At 33.2% G+C, this 18,889-nt stretch overlaps 1 protein-coding gene across 1 annotated transcript; it reads left to right on the top strand.

The window, feature by feature from the left end:
- Positions 1–16,023: 16,023 nt before the first annotated feature.
- LOC115887261 (eukaryotic translation initiation factor 3 subunit M) lies at positions 16,024–18,182 on the top strand. The gene is made up of 6 exons (XM_030906642.1): positions 16,024–16,192; positions 16,287–16,466; positions 16,524–16,618; positions 17,178–17,396; positions 17,448–17,857; positions 17,910–18,182. The coding sequence occupies exons 1-6, from the start codon at positions 16,148–16,150 to the stop codon at positions 18,116–18,118; spliced, it is 1,158 nt and encodes a 385-aa protein (XP_030762502.1). The 5' UTR covers positions 16,024–16,147; the 3' UTR covers positions 18,119–18,182.
- The last annotated feature ends 707 nt before the right edge of the window (positions 18,183–18,889 follow it).

Below are 18,889 nucleotides of genomic sequence, written 5' to 3'. Positions count from 1 at the left end.
ACAAAGTGGAATTGTCGGGTTAATAGTCTTAACAGGGTTATGCGACCTTTATCAATATATACTAATTATACCTTAAGACAAGGGAAAGAGAGGGGACAGATAACACGGCAGCTGAAAGTGAGGCAAGTTGTCACCACTCGAATAGCTTGTACCTAGACGGTACAAAATATTTATGAAAACGTAAACTAATATATCGTTCATTTTTGAGTAATGCATATACAATTTTGTATTTTATAGTCTCACCTTTATAATATTAGAATATTTCAGTCGATAATGCAAAATTTATTTTACAGTCACAGTGGCCTGATTATCGAGACAATTATTTATTTATTAACGTGTGTATAATGCATAATTAAATAAAAAATAATGTAATAACATATGTTTTAAACGTGTATATACATATATACTGTATGATCAAAAAAAACGGCGTCTTGTTTGTTTGGAAATGACATTTACACAAATGAATATTAAAAATTACATTATTCATTGAATCCGTAAGTAAGTGTGAAGGGAATTGGCTAGATTCATTATTATACCATATAATCAAAAAAAAAAACGACGTCCAGTTGGCTTGTAAATCACGATCGATGACATTTCCCATATAATTCTACATATAAAATGACATAAAAACTATACAAAACGACATCGAAAAAAGACGGCGTCAGCGATGGCTATGAAATGAAGATCGCTGTCATTTTAAATGTAAAATTATATGGGAAATGTCATCGATCGTCATTTCCAAGCCAACTGGACGCCGTTTTTTTTTCGCGGTATTTACGCGGATATAATATTAAATTATATATAATGGAAAATAAATTTCTTGCAGTATTTAGGTATATAATAAAATTATATAAGAGTTTCTTGCCTTGAACTGCTAATATAAAAATTAATTCCACGGTGTGTTCGTCATAATGTGGATCAACCTGCTCTCACTACCGGTTTTGGGGCCCTACCCCATCATCAGATGAGCATGGGTATTTCCACAAAACGACGAGCACAGCGCAGAATATAAAAATACGACTTGTCGGCCGCTACTTTACGACCTGCAATTAACTGCAAAAAAAAATAAAAATAAATTTACAGATAAAATATACAAAAAAATGTTTGTTGCAGAAATTGTATTTCTCTGATTATAATTCCCTACGCCACTGGAGAAATCCAGGCTGAGTAGCATTATTTATAGTTTCAAACATTAATTATATTACAGGACATTGAAAATACTACTTGGAATTATTAAAAATAGTTTGGTTTGGATGTGGTACAAGACATATTAAAAGCATTTTACATATTTTTACTGCTATAATGAAAAAATGTACATTTTATGACCACATAACAAAAGTTGTGTATCGATTTTTACCTGTGAAATGTAATTCCAGCCACTTTTTTCTCGCTTCGGCCTTTGCAGCCATACGCTGAACATCTCAACATACTAAACAACACTGTTTATAAATTTAAAAGAAAACAGTTGTCACAAAAAACATAAAAATTCGCTCGGTGTCACCTCGAAATCTTGTCACCAAAGTATGGCCGCCGATCGAATTTTGGCCTCACAAACCGATCACGGGAGAATATGCGTATTACCCGTCCCCTCTCTTTCCTTGTCTAAGAATTATACTATACACCATAACATAATAATATTATATTTTTAACATTAAAAAAAGCTAGTTAAAATTCCCGGAATTTCCCAACTTTAAACCAATGATCACAGAATATACTAACCAATGATCTTGTTTGTTTTGCCTATGATTGGCGAGCGGCTGGGATTCCCCGACTACAAACCAATGACTTGGTTTGTTTTACTTATGGAGATATTGTTTTATTCTGTGGTTCCCCATGCACACTGATATTTCTAATCAATGCCGTCTCTAATAGAACAGCCTTGGAGCGAGATTTATGACGTCACGCTAGTTAGATACTACGGATTAATAAATATGTTGTAGAATACATGGAAAACATAATTATTCCTCAGATTTTTGGTTTGTATTTTATAAATTATATAGTTCACATGAAATATACATAATATACAGTTAATAACTACAACATATATACCTATTTATAGTAATAAATACTTTGGCAAATAAACTATGAACCATACAAATGCAGCAAATGTTTTACAATATACAAATAATGTATTACATAAGATATTGGGTAAAATGTAAATATATTTTAAATTTTGGGGTTTGAAAATCGATCTAATTTAATAAAAACATTCAATATCTACTAATAGTGATGTATTATTATTTGCATTCACAAAATTTATATGTATATTTTGCAAGTATCAATGTTCGAAAAATTATATTTACAAATAATACAATATCATCTAAAAAAGGCGTCAGCGATGGCTATGAAATGAAGATCGCTGGCATTTTTTATATAAAATTATTCTAAAATTTTTGATTTTCTTGGGATTTTTAGGTTCGGGAAAAACAGCTGATTTAAGTTTTCATTATTTTATTTGGTTTAAAAAACGTTTTGGCTAACTATAGCCTTCATCAGTGTTGTGTCATATGAGTGTCCGAGTGTCGATATAATCCAAAAATTACATATGAAATATTCATCACATAATGTTTACTGCAATTAATAAACTAATATAAACTTATCAAAGATGACCACATATTTTTAGAATTATTATTCTTAACAGTAAAACTATCTACATTGACTATGGAGACTATGGAGTACGCAGTAAACATTATGTGGTGCGTGGTGTGAATATTTTATATGTAATTTTTTGGATTATATTCGACACTATTTTTTGCATATGACACAACACTGATGAAGGCTATAATGTTAGCCGAAACATTTTTTTTGAATCAAATAAAAATAATGAAAACCCAAATGAAAACTTAATCACCGTTTTTCCCGAACCTAAATCCCAAGAAAATCAAAAAATTTAGAATATTTAGAAACAAGGTTCAAGAATATCAAATTTTCCAAGATTATAAAATTCTAGTTAATTTTTTTATGTGTACAATTAGGGAATGTCATCGATGTTCATTTCCAAGCCAACTAGACGCAGATTTTTTTTCGATGATACGGTATAATTCTTAAATAAAATGTAAATAACATTCGACCAATTAAAACAAAGAAATATGAATTTCTTAGTATTTTTAGTAACACCTTTATTCTTAAAACTTAATTTTGTATTGCAAATATACCAATTTTATTGTTATTTTATTCATATTGTATTCAGCCATCACTTAAATATTTGATATTAATTTGGTATTATAAATAATCGACACTATTCAGTAAAAATTACTGAACAAATAGGTATATGTTATGCTTTACATACATTATATTATCAAACAAAAACACATTCTTCTTTTAAACTTTATCATTCTTGTCTTTACAAAAATGTTTTTTAATTTTGAACTCAAAATAATAATCTTTTTCATGATCTTTAATACACATATTCTTTATTTTTCCCTAGATCATAATACCTACTTACGTGTTTGAATCTATCGAAGCTGAACCAACAACACTTGGAGTGGAGATTCCACAATATTGTTACGGATTCCGTGGGTCCACTAATTTAAACTCACGATAAAATACTTAACGAATTTATTTTCTCACTTTATACACAATTACTAACTTATAACACACAACAAACTAACTATTTATAAGATTCCTTCACCAAATTGTCCGATTTTCAATTTCCACGCGGTATATTCAAATTTCAAAAAACTGTCTCAGTTGTCGATGGCTCCGGCTTATATACTCTATTGACTGCTTCTCGAAATTTCCCCAATTCTCGGAAAGCGTACTTCTTCATACCAGACAATTCCATTGTCTGATTCCCTTTACTTCTCGACTTGACTAAAAAGATGGCGCCTGAAAAAGTCTTTTTAATTTCTGGCGGATACGTTGCGGTTGTGCAGGCAACCAGTAATACATTTTAATTTCTGGCGGATACGCCATTTTTCTTGACATTGCCCCTTCTCAAATTTGATGGTCCCGATCAAGGTTTCCTGTCTGGTATCTCTTCAATCGATCCAGATGAACTACTTTCATCTTACTTCTAGGGCTGCGATGAATCCGGTACACAACATCATTTATCCTCTTGATGACTGTATAAGGACCTTCCCATGCTGGAGTTAACTTTGGGGACCTTCCTTTCTTGCGCTGTGGGTTATACAACCATACCCTATCGTCCTGTTGAAATCCCGTAGAATTAGCTCTGAGGTCGTAATGAGCTTTCATCCGGTCACTGGCTAGCGCAATCTTACTTCTAACGGCCTTATGAATGTCCAATAATCTTTCCTTCCTAGCGATTCTTTCGAACGACAGTCCAACGCTATCCTGTTCCATTTCTTCCCCAGATCGAGTACTTGGTCTTTGTCTAGCTGCGCAAATCTTACAACGTTGACACCATTTCTTAACATCTTCGCAATAATCCACCCAGTAAAAACGGTCTCTCAGCTTACTCAAGGTCTTGTTTACTCCAAGATGGGCTCCAGTTTTACCACCGTGAATTTCTTCCAATACCTGGGTGACTTTCTTCCTTGGTACCAGTAACTGAGTTGTTACTGTCCTGCCATCCGCACTTTCCCACGTGCGCTTTATCAATCCATTCTCAATCACCAGTGAATTCCACTGAGCCCAGAGAGCTTTGAAAACGAGCCCTCTGTCCGCAATATCCTGCCACGGTGGTCTCTCGCCGTTACCTTCCTTGAGCCGTAGTATTGCTCCGATGTCTGGATCTTCCATTTGATCTTTCCTCAACTGTATCGTCGTCCATTGTTCGTCAGTTCTCAGTTTAAAATTCCTTACTCTGATAGTGCTTTGCGATGTTTCATTTTCTTGTCCAAGGTAGCTCGTCGTCGATCTAGGTCGTTGTCGATAATTTGTACCCGTCCTACACGGCACCCAACGGTTTTCTCTAGTTTCCCGAACACAGTCTTCTTGGTATCACCAGGTATCATCACAATTTTCGATAATATTTCTTCCATATTTCCTGGTCTCTTCTCTTTAGATACAGAAAATTCCTCATTTCCGATTTTCAGGATGTTTCTATGGTGATCAAACGAAAAACCATGTTGACTGATCACATCCATACCCATGATAAAATCATCTTCAATGTCCGCCACTAAAACGCTATGCCGAAACTTCAAATTCCCTAACTCCAATTCCATGAAAGCCTCTCCCCGTACAACGGCCATTTCCCCCGTAACTGTACGTAAATACACTCTTCTTCTAAGAGGCATCATCTTCAATCCTCGCACTGAGTTAGTCTGCACCAACGATACCATAGCGCCTGTGTCCACAGTCATTCGATTTCTTCTACCATTGACCTTCCCGTTGATCACCAAACTGTCAGCGGTTTTTCCTAGACTCCTAACGGAAAACATCCTAGGGGCTCTGTTTTCTTCAGCCAATACTCGCTCATTAGTGTTGATTTCCGGGTGCCTATGTTCTCTCGATGGTAAACGGAATCGCATTTGGACGCGGCAATCCCGTTTGATGTGGCCATTCCTGCCACATCTATAGCAACTTATGTCCTGGGATCTTCCGATGTGCCGATGTTCTCTGGATGGTGAATGGAATCGCATTTGGATGCGACAATACCGTTTGATGTGGCCATTCCTGCCGCATCCATAGCACCTCATGTCCTGGAATCTTCTTTGGTTCTCTGTCTGGGTGTTGTTGACTTACTTGTTTATTAGTAGCTCACATAGTTTGTCGAATTTTCTACACATCTCCTCCAAACTTCTGTGGGTACTCTCGGGCTGTTCCTCTACCGTTACCGATCTTATCTTCGGTCTAGGGATGGCGCTAAAAGCAGCTTCGATTTCCAGCGCCCTGACCAGTGCTTCGCTGCTGGTAGAAAATCAGGATATTTGCAGCGCCCTCTGCGCCTGATAAAGCACTGAGCAGCGAGTTCCTCCCTAAATCCTTCCGGTGCTTCAGGATACGCTAGGTGTACCAGCCGACGTAAGTCTGCTTCAAATTCCTGCAGACTCTCTCTGGACCCTGCAGGCGTGTCTTGATCTGTGCCTGGTAAAAGTTGGCGTCGATGTTGGTCGCCATATCTTCTGTCCAGTGCAGCGACCAAAGTTTGGTATTCCTGCTGTTGGGCTGCAGGAATAGTTTGCAACAGTTCCAGGGCAGGGCCACGCAGCGCGATGACAAGTGCCGCTGCTTTCTCCTGGTCAGTCCATCCGTTGGCAGCGGCGGCTGCTTCAAACTGACGGTGGTACATTGTCCAGGTCGTTTGTCCATCGTAGGTCGGTGCCTTGAGTTTCGCAGTTCCAGAAACGCCAGGTGTCCTTGCTTGTGCCTTGGTCTTCTGTAGGTCCTTCTCTAATTTTTCCAGTTTCTGTTGAAGGCGCTCCTCCAGATCTTCTACGGCTTCTTGAAGGTGTATTTCTTGTCTTTTTTCCAGATCTTCGAAGTTCTTTTTAAGACGATTTTGATCTTCTTGTCTTTCTCTATGACGTCGCTCCTTCAAACGAATTTCTAAATTACCTAATATTTTCTCAAGTCGGTCCTGTTCTTCTTGTTTATCTTGTTGTCGTTGAATTTTAAATCTTCAAAAAATTCCTCTCAAGCCGGTCCTGTTCTTCTTGTTTGTCTTGTTGTCGTTGAATTTTCAAATCTTCGAAAATGTTCTCAAGCCGGTCCTGTTCTTCTTCTTTGTCTTGTTGTCGTTGAATTTTCATATCTTCTAAAAATTTTCTCAAGCCGGTCCTGTTCTTCTTCTTTGTCTTGTTGTCGTTGAATTTTCAAATCTTCGAAAAATTTTGTCTTGATTTTCCAGAATTTTCAGTAGGTGGTCTTGTTCTTCTGCTTTCTCTTTTCGCAGCTTCTCTTGTTCTTCTGCCTTTTCTCTTCTCATATTCTCCATAAAATCGCCTAATAGTTTGCTTACTTCCTCCATTTTCTTCGCTTGTTCCCTTGTACCAACCATAAAAATACTCTAATCCGGTCCAAAAATCTTCTTGAATCCCACTTCTGACACCAATTGTTACGGATTCCGTGGGTCCACTAATTTAAACTCACGATAAAATACTTAACGAATTTATTTTTCTCACTTTATACACAATTACTAACTTATAACACACAACAAACAAACTATTTATAAGATTCCTTCACCAAATTGTCCGATTTTCAATTTCCACGCGGTATATTCAAATTTCAAAAAACTGTCTCAGTGGTCGATGGCTCCGGCTTATATACTCTATTGACTGCTTCTCGAAATTTCCCCAATTCTCGGAAAGCGTACTTCTTCATACCAGACAATTCCATTGTCTGATTCCCTTACTTCTCGACTTGACTAAAAGATGGCGCCTGAAAAAGTCTTTTAATTTCTGGCGGATACGTTGCGGTTGTGCAGGCAACCAGTAATACATTTTTAATTTCTGGCGGATACGCCATTTTTCTTGACAATATGAATAAAATAAACATAATTGTCCAGTTTTCTTTAATACCATCCTGGGAGAATATTATTTTTAAATTTATTAAAGATATTTTCAATAGAATTGTCTTACATACATTATATTATCAAACAAAAACACATTCTTCTTTTAAACTTTATCATTCTTGTCTTTACAAAAATCTTTTTTAATTTTGAACTCAAAATAATAATCTTTTTCGTGATCTTTAATACACATATTCTTTATTTTTCCCTAGATCATAATACCTACTTACGTGTTTGAATCTATCGAAGCTGAACCAACAACACTTGGAGTGGAGATTCCACAATATGAATAAAATAAACATAATTGTCCAGTTTTCTTTAATACCATCCTGGGAGAATATTATATTTAAATTTATTAAAGATATTTTCAATTGAATTGTCTTACACACATTATATTATCAAACAAAAACACATTCTTCTTTTAAACTTTATCATTCTTGTCTTTACAAAAATCTTTTTTAATTTTGAACTCAAAATAATAATTTTTTCATGATCTCTAATACACATATTCTTTATTTTTCCCTAGATCATAATACCTACTTACCTGTTTATCTTACGTGTTTGAATCTATCGAAGCTGAACCAACAACACTTGGAGTGGAGATTCCACAATATGAATAAAATAAACATAATTGTCCAGATTTCTTTAATACCATTCTGGGAGAATATTATTTTTAAATTTATTAAAGATATTTTCAATAGATTGTCTTGATTTATAACTCGTACCCATTTTTTCTTGCTCTTCCGGATACTCTAAGCTGCCTAGTATAACTATCCTTTCCACCAGGAACACAACAAAGATGAGGCATAGCACCAAAACACACTCCACTTAAGCTTTATTGATGAATTGTTGAGTCTTAAAAAAACACACACAAAATCACGATAAATAAAAAATTTATGGGCACTTTTAGGTTAAAAGCACTTAACAAAACGTGTAATATTTCGTGTTTTTATGAGAAACAGATTGACCATCATAGTGACCATATATCTGGTAGTACTTTTATGTTGCCAAACACCAAAATAATTAGTTTTTGCACTACAATAACAAATAATACCAAAAATCTGTAGTGGTGACTTAGAAAGATACTATTGTTTAATCATATATGTTTATTATTTAAATATAAAATAATACATGAGTTTAACATTACAGGATCGATAGGAATCTCGGGCATTTTCTCCAACTGTGCCCCATTGACCTTCTAGCTATTAGGGGTGGGGGCACTTTCTAATAACGATAAATAAATCTTCCCTGTTTACTGAGTGAAAAGTAAAGCTAATACATTCAAAAATCCTTAAAAATGCTGAGGCAGTTTTAACAGTGCCTCCTGCTTTTGTCAGTTGCCCGATTTATGCTAATACTTATATCATTGCTTGGAATATCATATACTTGGAATATTGACACTTTGCTAAAATACATAAATTCATGGTATTGATGAATAAATTTCCTTCATTTATTGACTGCCTTAAATGGGAACTGTTTCTATCTGTTTTGGACATGCATAAATGGATTGTTTGTATTACTATACTTTACTAAGACTTTACTCGGCCGAGTAAGGCTGTTGTGAACATACATTTAATATGGTTATATGTATATGTATATTCGACAAATTGTATAAAATATTATTTTTACCCTTATTCTACGGCTATGCCTAAAGAATTTAAAAGGTACTTGTGCACCATCAACATTATTATTCTTCTCCTAATTTCATTTCCATTCTCTTTCTGCACTATATATGATCTTGGCTCTTCCAATTTTCTGATTATCTTTCCGGGCTCATATTCTACCTTCTTTTTACTACAACATTTTTCCCTCTTCAAACTCTTTTCTCACCTTACTGACCTGTCATGGGTAGCTCTTATATTCTTGTCTTTTTGTTCTACTGTTTTTCTTTTTCTTTTCATAATTTATTTTTGCTAGGTATTAATAATTCTGGTCTTAATAAAAAATTTAGTTTGTAGTTTTCGTTAAACAATAATTCTGCTGGTGACTTTTCTGAGGCGGAAATAGGTGTCATTCTATATTCCACTAAAGCATTGCTAATATCAGTACACTTTCTCTGTGCATATTCTTAGCAATTTGCACGGCTCGATTCTCTGAGCCGTTTGATTTGGGGGGTATCTTGGACTCGATTGTCAAGAATTTAAATCCCCATTCTTTTGCAAATTTTTTACATTCGATATGAATTAAATGGCATGTTATCTGATACCACTTCTAATGGTATTCCAAACTACAACTAAAAAACTTGTTTAAATACATCAATGCGTGATTATAATCGTTTTTGATTGTAAACAATTATAATTCAATCCACTTTGAATAATAATCAATAATTACTATATATGACTGACCTCCCCACTCTAAAATGTCACTTGCTAGTTTTTGAAATGGCAAATCAGGTATTTTTCTGCCAAAATCATGGGCTCTTTTATGTTACTCTTTTGATATACTTCACATTTCTTACATTTCTTATAAATTCCTTAATATCTTCATTTATTCTGGCCAATACAATAAAGATTTAGCCCTTTTTTTGTGTCTTAGTGATACCATAATGATTTGCGTGAAGTTGTGTAAGCATATCTGTCCTTAAAGTCTCTGGAACAATTATTCTATCTCCTAGAAACATAATATCATTAGAAGTATATATGTCAGTTTTATAGTTGTAATATTTTCTTATAGGACTTGGTGTTTTAGTTATTGTTTTAGGCCAACCTTTTAAACAAATTTCCTTTAATAATTTTAGTTCAAAATCTTTACTCGTTTTACTTTGAAATACCTTTAATTTATCATCAGTTACATTACTAGTGAACAATTTCTGTCAAAAATGTATTATCACTACCTATATCGTTTTTAATATAATTAAATTGAGAGAAGAACTGCTATAAGCATATCCTTTTCACAGGTAAATACTGAACGTCAATGTCATATTTCAACAATTTTACTATTCTTTGTAATCTTGGAGAAGTATACAGCTGCAACACCTTTTTTCATTATTGATAGTCAGGGTTTGTGATCAGTTAATATTTTAACCTTCCTTGCCGTCAAATAACTGTGATATTTCTGGCATGTCAAATTATTATAGCATTCATTTCTTTTTCAATTTGACTAAAACGAGGTTTCACTATCTGTAAGAACACGTGATCCAAAAGCAACAGGCCTATTTTCCTGCAACTAACACACCCTACACCGCTTTGACTTGAGTCTGTTTGTATTGTTATTTCTTTGAATAAGAAAAAGAAATTAATCTAGACCAATTAAATGAAGAAGAAACTAATTCGAAAGTATTAGATATTTGTAGAGGATTTTAATGATATTTTTACTTAGAAGGCGATAAACCAATACACCAACAACACAATAAAACACACTATACCGACACAGAAAGTAATAAAGGTCCATTAACGTAAAACCTTATAGAATGCCTTTCCAAACATAAAGAAATAATTAATGAACAAACTGAGCAAATGTTAAAGACGGACGTAATTTCCTGCTTTCTGACAGTCCTTGGAATAGTACTCCTTTACTAGTTGTTCCTAAGAAAGGACCCATTATCACCTAATATTTAGCAGTGGTGCAGATATCTCTGACAAGTTGGGTATATACCTTCTTAAATAATTAATCATTCCCTAAAGTTTTGTAATTCTTTCTTATTAGTTAGGTTGTTCCAAATTTTGTATTGCTTTAATTTCTTTTTATCAGGCCTCATACCCTCCCTGTCAAAAATATTTCCTAAATAATTTACCTCTTTAGCTTTATACTGAATTTTATAACTGAATAAATTTGACATTATATTTCTTTGCTCATTTCTAACACTCTAGTTAATATCTTATCATGTTCTTCTGACGTATCAAATGCTTTAAGAATATAGATCAAAGTAATTTATCACAACCCGAATATCACCAAAGTGTTCTTGATTTAAGTTTTGAGAAAATATTCTGGGGCACAATTTAACCCAAATGGTTGTAGGATATTATAGGAAATTTATCTGCACTTCGCTCAAATTACTAAACCTTTAACCGGAATTATTAAAAAAAGATTCTGTTTTTAATTGGGGTATAAAATGCGAAAAATTTCTTTTCCAAATTCTAAAAGATAGTATAACTTTTCCACCTGTTCTCCAATACCCAGATTTTACCAAAAGAAATTTATTATAACAACAGATGCGAGTAATTTCAAGTAGTAGGAGCAGGCCTCTTTATCGCAGGGTAAGGTTCAATCACTGATCGATCGTCAATAGCGTTTGCTAGTAGAACTCTAAATAAAAGCAGAACAAAATTATTCAACTTCAGAAAAGAGCTAACTGCAATCGTCACAGGCAGCAAAACATTTCCGTCCATATATTTTTGGCACAAGATTTAAAATTGTTACAGATGCACAAACCTACTCTATATAATTTAATATCAAAGAGACCCTGGTTCTCGTTTGACGCGTTTTTAGAATAAAACTTGAAGAATATGATCTATGAAATAATTATATAGCTTGAAAGATTCACTACAAATGCTGATGCATTGAGTAGAATAGTTAGCACAACAAATGTCAATTCTATTATTGTACCAATTATTATGAATACTAAAACACATCTCGAAAGCTATATAATTATTAATTCCAAAGTCAAAGAAAAAAGCACACAGTCTACTTGACTCTAAATCTAACTCTACCTGATAAAACCCATCTTTAAAATCTAGTACAACAAAAAGTAGCTTTTTATTTTAAAAATAACACAAATTTCTTAGAAGGTTGGTATCTCAAAATATCTCTTTCTAATGCCGTTAAGATTCTTGGGTATCTAAACATACCCTTAATGTTTTGTCACTTTTTTTCAATAATAATAGGTTACTAAGCCATTCAGTCGGTCCTTGGTGTTTAGCAATAATGCCTTTGTTAACTAAAGCATACAGGTGTTTTTCAACGCCTCTTTTCCTGATAAAGGAACCCTTCTGGGTGGCTTAACCACAGAGACTGGCATTGTTTTTTACTTTTTAATTTACATTGTTCTTTAAATTTCCCTATTCCTATAAATAAATCTTTGTTATTATTAATAAAAACTGTTCTTATCAACCCTAAATTAACTTCATTAAAATATTCACCTGTCATGGATGACTGTAGACAAAAAATAGGCATAGATATATCTTTTACAACAACAAATTGTATTGTGTAATCCCTTATCTCTATAATTTTGTATTTTAATTTTATACACCTATAGGCGTTATTTTAAAACCTCCATAGGTTTCAAGTCAATTTTTTTTTGCCATGTTTTATCTTGACTTTAATACTTTTAAGTATATGTTGTGGAATCAAATTAACCTGAGACCCTGTGTCAAACTTAAATCTAATATTTTTGCTTACCAAATTCTAATGTCTCTATCCCTCCGATTCACTTTTCACTTCACTCACTGTCACAACAGATACTAAGAGTTCTTGGATCTTCTTCTTCTTCTTTACTTATAATACTCCTTCACCATCATTGTGCTTCACACATCTTCTCTAAAAATGTCCATAGCGCCTTCATTTGTTTGCACTTTTCTGCCCAAATGCTGTTAATCTTCTTTCATGTTTCTTTCCGCAGCTTTTACAGCTTATTAATGTTTTTTCTTCAGTATTGCCATGCCTTTGTAGTGTCTTCGCTTTGTTTTAAAGCAACTTCAACTTTAGCTTCAGCACCTTGTACACAGTTTTATTTGGGATTTTGCGATTTCACATGCTCGACACTCTCAATGGCCTTATTGAATCTAACTTGTCTACGTTAAGTATGTTTTTCTTGGACTTGCTCGTAGTGATACCCAAGACAATCCTATGTCTGATCATTGAATCATCGACTGCTCAAACTCACAGTTTTTGATAACTTTTTCAATTCAGTATAGAAATGGTCAGAATGATTTTCTTCATCTTCTTGTTTCCTTGAGTAAATAGAAACCTTTCATACACTACGTTCTTTTTCGGGGTCATATAATTCTCCATTCAGTTTAGTACTGTTTGAAAAATTAGCTCTTTGTAACTCTGTTAGTTTAATGTGTTGTGAACTTCTATCCCTTCTTCACCCACATCAGATTTAGTAACAAAGCAATCTTCATCTTGTCATCTTTTTTCACTTTATCTTAGCTCTTCTTGCTATTATTTTATTATTCATAAATTGTAGCATACAAAATAACACTAACAAGACAGCCTGTTGCGGAATTATTCCAAACTTATGCATTAGAGTTAATCTGTCTGGCTGGAACCATCTTCTAGAAATAGTGATAGATATGTTGCCTAATATAATCGTAATATTAGCCAAAACTCTGGAAATGTAGGTAACTATGAAAACTCCGAAAGAAGAGAATGTTAATTTACAGGCGCCCCCTCTGGGCAAGCAGACCCATTAATTTATGTACCCATCACAAGCGACTATTAAAAAGAAAAATAATTTCCGCATTTGATACATTTTTAAATCTGCAATAGTTATAAAAAAAATGTTAGTTAAGCTAGAATGTAAGTTAGATAAATTTCAAAAGTTTTGCTTAAATCTTTCGAAAATTTTCTTTTATTCATTTCCATCAAAGGAAAGTGGTTCTAATTAATATATATCCACATTTCCTCTTGACTTTTCTTTATTTGTTTCACCACAAGGAATCTAATTTGGCGGGCACTTTTTTTCGTTTTCCGTTTTACCATAAGGTTATGTATCCATATGTACTTTTTATTACTTTTAACTTCAATCCACAAATATTTGTATTGTTTGGTATTATTCTACTTTATACCCACTACGAAAGCGTATGTAGTATGACTTCAAAACTACTATTGTTTAATCATATGGGTGATTATTTAAATATAAAATAATACATTAAGTTTAACAATTAGGATGCGTAGGAATCTCGCGTTTTTCTCAAGCGCTGTCCCCCATTGACCTTCTAGCTATTAGGAGGGGCACTTTCTAATAATATCAGATAATATTACAAATATTAATCAAACAAAATATGAATACAGAATCTAACCCAATATCTAAGTATGTACAGCTGATGAAGTAAACAAAAGTCCGCCCGTAGGCTGATCTTTTATAGAGGGCATTGTTCTAATGTGCTGGATTCTGAATTGATTCTTTTAAGGTGCGGTGGCGACGTTGATTTTGTTTTAAGCAAATCTTATATGTGTAACTAATTTAAAAGTGAAAAATAATTCAAACAATCGAACCTAAAATGAGGACAGTGCTGACCTTTTCATAGACGTTATAAGTATTAAATTATTATTTCACTGTGTTTGTGTTATTACTTATAAGTATTATTATTACTTTGCTAAATTTATATTTTGTATTAAAAGTTTAAAAATAAAAAGTAATAACAACTTAGTAAGAATTTAATTATAAAAAAAATAAAGAATAACATTCCCAACAAGTGGTGATACGAGTCAAATAGAGAACTACAACATTTGGTGGCAGCGACTACAAGATTGGTGACGACGGTGGTCCAATCCAGGATCACGACAAGGCCGAGCACCGAGTACATATTACTCGGTTAAAATTCTGGCCGAGCACCGAACTACTCGGTACTCGGTGCAGCCCTATTGTGGACACAATTTTTTTAAAATTTTTTTATGATTAGGCATTAAAAAATACATACAACCCTAAATTATCACCCTTCTACCATCAACCTCTATTTTTTAATAGTTTTTTTTAAATTTTTTGTTACCATGCTCCTCCGAAACGGCTAGACAGATTTTGATGAAATATATGTGAGGGGTTGAGTTTCAAAACTCGTCTTATCCATTTTTGGCAATAGTATTGACAGCCCTGCACAATATTCAGCATCATTTTTGTGGCATAACTCATTCTATCCTTATAATTTACATGTTAAAGTCGTGCATTTGTTCCAAGACTAATTAAGTTGCTGTTCGTTTTTTGCGATTATTGAAAATTAACGAATTTGGATAAAACTAGTTTTGGAACTCAGCCCCTCATGTATATTCAGTAGGTCTCAAAGAGTAGGTCTGAGAACGGTTGTTATCCATAGCTTTAAGTGATAAGGGTGGCCCACCCTAATTTTTTAAAAAAATTTTGAACAATATTTTTATGTTTTCGTGACATGGCATTAAAAATACATACAACCCTAATAATTTTCACCCTTCTACCATCAACCCCAGGTTTTTTATACCGGGTATAATGGTATTTACCCAAATTCAATATACATTTAAATTGGCCCTTTGGGTTTATACTGGATGCAAAAACTTGGGTATTTATCCAAATTTCAATATACCCGGTATTTGCCCATCACTGACCTTAGCCACAACAACGCATGAACAGGTCTGCCCTTTGGGTCTGCTTTTGTATAAAAAAATTGAACCTTTATTCTTAGATTAAGAATTAAATTCTTTATTGTAGTCCTAAACAATGGCGCTAATCTGTGGAATTTTTATAGTTTTCAACGGGTTTTTCAACATATTTCATGGGGTTTACTTATTCCTAAAAAAAAAGGAAAGTGAAGTAGGTACATTAACTTTTACCTTTTATTTTTCCAGATATGGTTTATTACGAAACATAAAAAACTATTATATATGATCTAGAGTAGACTATTTTACAACATCCCCGAAAAGTAGGTCTCTTACTGACGTCATTCTGCGTAACGTCACACTATTATTTTTTTGACAAACAAGAAAAGTCAACATTTTTGACAGATTGAGGAAAGCATTTTTCGTAAATTTTCCTTCTCAAAAAACAGTTTAACAGCTTAACAAGTTTATTTTAAATATATGTTAAGTTTTTAATACTACAAAATGCAGGTGCCACCGGTATTTATAGATATCGCTATAGAAGATCAGGTAATCGCTTCCTCAAATTAAATTTTTATTCCATATGACACCATTTAGGTTATCTGTAGTCTCAAATGTAATTAATCAGTTTTGTTTTCTTTAGGCCCAAGAATTACGAGCCTACTTAAAAAGTTTAGGCGCTGAAATATCTGAAGAACGGTCACCGAAAGGTATAGAAGATGATCTTCATAAAATAATTGGCGTATGTGACACTTGTTTCAAGGAAGGAAACGAAGCCGAAGTTGAAATGGTTCTTAATGACATAGTTTCCATAATGGTTCTTGTAAGCATTTAAACTAGATAGAAATAAGAGCTCCTTCAAATATCTGTTTTATTTTAGGTTCCAACAGAAAGAGCTGAAAATATAATTTTAGCATTTTGTGAAAAATTGACCAAAGGGCAGGGACAAAAACTGGGACAGGTTTGTTTAAAAGCGTAAGTGTCATAACATAAAATATATTATCAATAATATTATTCGAATTTTTACATTCAAATTGATTATTCATCTTATTTACCATTAGATTTATAATTGTCATCTTAAGTTGTAAGATATAAAATCAATATGTAAAAAATTATGCATTAACAAGTTTTCCATAAAGCACACACACGTTAAAAGAAATTTTAGTGATTGATATTGAAAGACAATGTCTCATCTTGAGTGTAGAACCCATTTTCCATCAAAGAACTCCCAATAAAGCATTTTACAGTGACAGTGAAGAACTACTTGATGGTCAAGGCTTATTACTCACTACAAGAGTTCTATGCTTTAGTCATCTAGAGGTTTTAATTTATATGTAGTATTGTTGTTTTTTATTTTTTTAATTTATCTGCTGTAAAATGTATTGAAATTTCTTGTTTGTGTACTTATACTGTATATAAATAAATCAAAATTAACTTGTGTTGTCAAGCTTTAATGGGTTAAATATACAAAAAAATATCAATTTTTCAGTCTTGGAGAATAATAATAAATATCTAGAACCAATTTTGATTTTAGTTTGTGGCTGTTATACCAATCTTTGGATGAGAGATCGCCAATGAGATATCCTGTTTATTATCACTTGTTACAAATTGCTAAGCAGACAGACCAGATAAAAGCAATTTTCCAGAACGTCGATCATTTAAAGCAACAATTTAGTCATTGTCCTTTGTCAAATGAAGAACTGCAAAAACTATATAGACTTTTACATGAAGTTCTCCTAAAGAGCAATCAAAGGTAAAAGCGAGTAGTTAATTGAAAGAAACATTAATTGTTCTAATTTTTTAGTGAACAAGCAGCTAAAGTAATGATTGAACTCCTTGGAACTTACACAGATAAAACTGCTTCTCATGCACGGGAGGATGCTATTCGATGCATAACTACAGCAATAGCTGATCCAAACACCTTCCTACTAGATCCACTATTGTCTCTAAAACCTGTGCATATACTGAAGGGTCAACTTATTCACGATTTGTTAAATATATTTGTCAGTGAAAATTTAACTGCCTATCTTACTTTTTACAAAGAACACAAAGAATTTGTTACTAATCAGGGTTTAGATCATGATCAAAACATGCGCAAGATGCGTCTACTTAGTTTTATGCAGTTGGCAGAAAGTAATCCCGAAATTTCATTTGATGTTATTGCACATGAATTACAAATCAAAAAAGAAGAAGTGGAGCCATTTATTATTGAAGGTATATTAACTAAACAAATCCCTTTTCATTTTTAACTGTATATAAATTTTAGTGTTGAAAACAAAATTAGTAAGTGCTCGTATGGATCAACTAGCTAAAAAAGTTTTCGTTTCGAGCACAATGCATAGAACATTTGGACGTGCCCAGTGGCAACAATTAAGAGATCTTTTATTTTCCTGGAAAACAAATCTAAGTGTTGTTCAGGAGGGTATGAAAACTGTAACTGCAGCACAAATTGAAATTCTTCAACAGCAGTCATAATTGTAGTTCTTGGACAATTATTATTGTTATATAAGAATCAATAAATACATAAGCTCTAATTAAATTGCTGTTTGCTTCAGCATTAATTATCTTCAATACCTAGCCTTATGACACTATATTTTTTGCAAAGATTTTTACTTGAAATTGGTATTTTTCTTCCATAAATTTATCTAAAATTTTTTGAACTGGCACTTATTGTTAGTATGGAAGTGGTCTACAATTTTAATTTAAAAGGGCTGGAAATTCGTAGCAGGCAAAGAAAATAGAAGTGATTTTGTGAATATGAAAAAACTGCGCGAACATATGTATATATCTAACAATTCTGTAGAATTATAATAATACAGTTGAGGGTTGGAACCTTTGGTGTTACACAGCAAAATAAAATTACAGCTGATGATGCTAACATGGTTAGCGAAACGCGCGTCCAGTGTAAAAGTAAAAGTGTTTTGGTGTATTGTGGTGATTTAGTGTAATTTTATTTTGCAATTCTGTAGAAAACAGTTTTATTTTTACTTCCTGTAAAAATAAGAGTACGGTAATGGTGTGGATCCGGTGGCTGACCTTGAAACGAGTTTTTGCTGCATATAGTCACAGACACTACGCATGCGCACATCTTCGATGTTGCCAGATTGCAAGTTATTTTGGAATTATTTTCAGTAGAAAACAAATATGTGCTTTTCAGTGTTTTTTGTCAATATATACAGTATGATCGAAAAAACGGCGTCCAGTTGGCTGGGAAATGACGATTGAGGACATTTCCCATATAAAATG

The sequence above is a fragment of the Sitophilus oryzae genome, unplaced genomic scaffold (assembly GCF_002938485.1).
Source record: "Sitophilus oryzae breed Bouriz unplaced genomic scaffold, Soryzae_2.0 scaffold_557_pilon_pilon, whole genome shotgun sequence".
In the NCBI taxonomy this organism is placed as follows: Eukaryota; Metazoa; Arthropoda; class Insecta; order Coleoptera; family Curculionidae; genus Sitophilus; species Sitophilus oryzae.
This window is presented reverse-complemented; position numbering and strand designations above follow the sequence as displayed.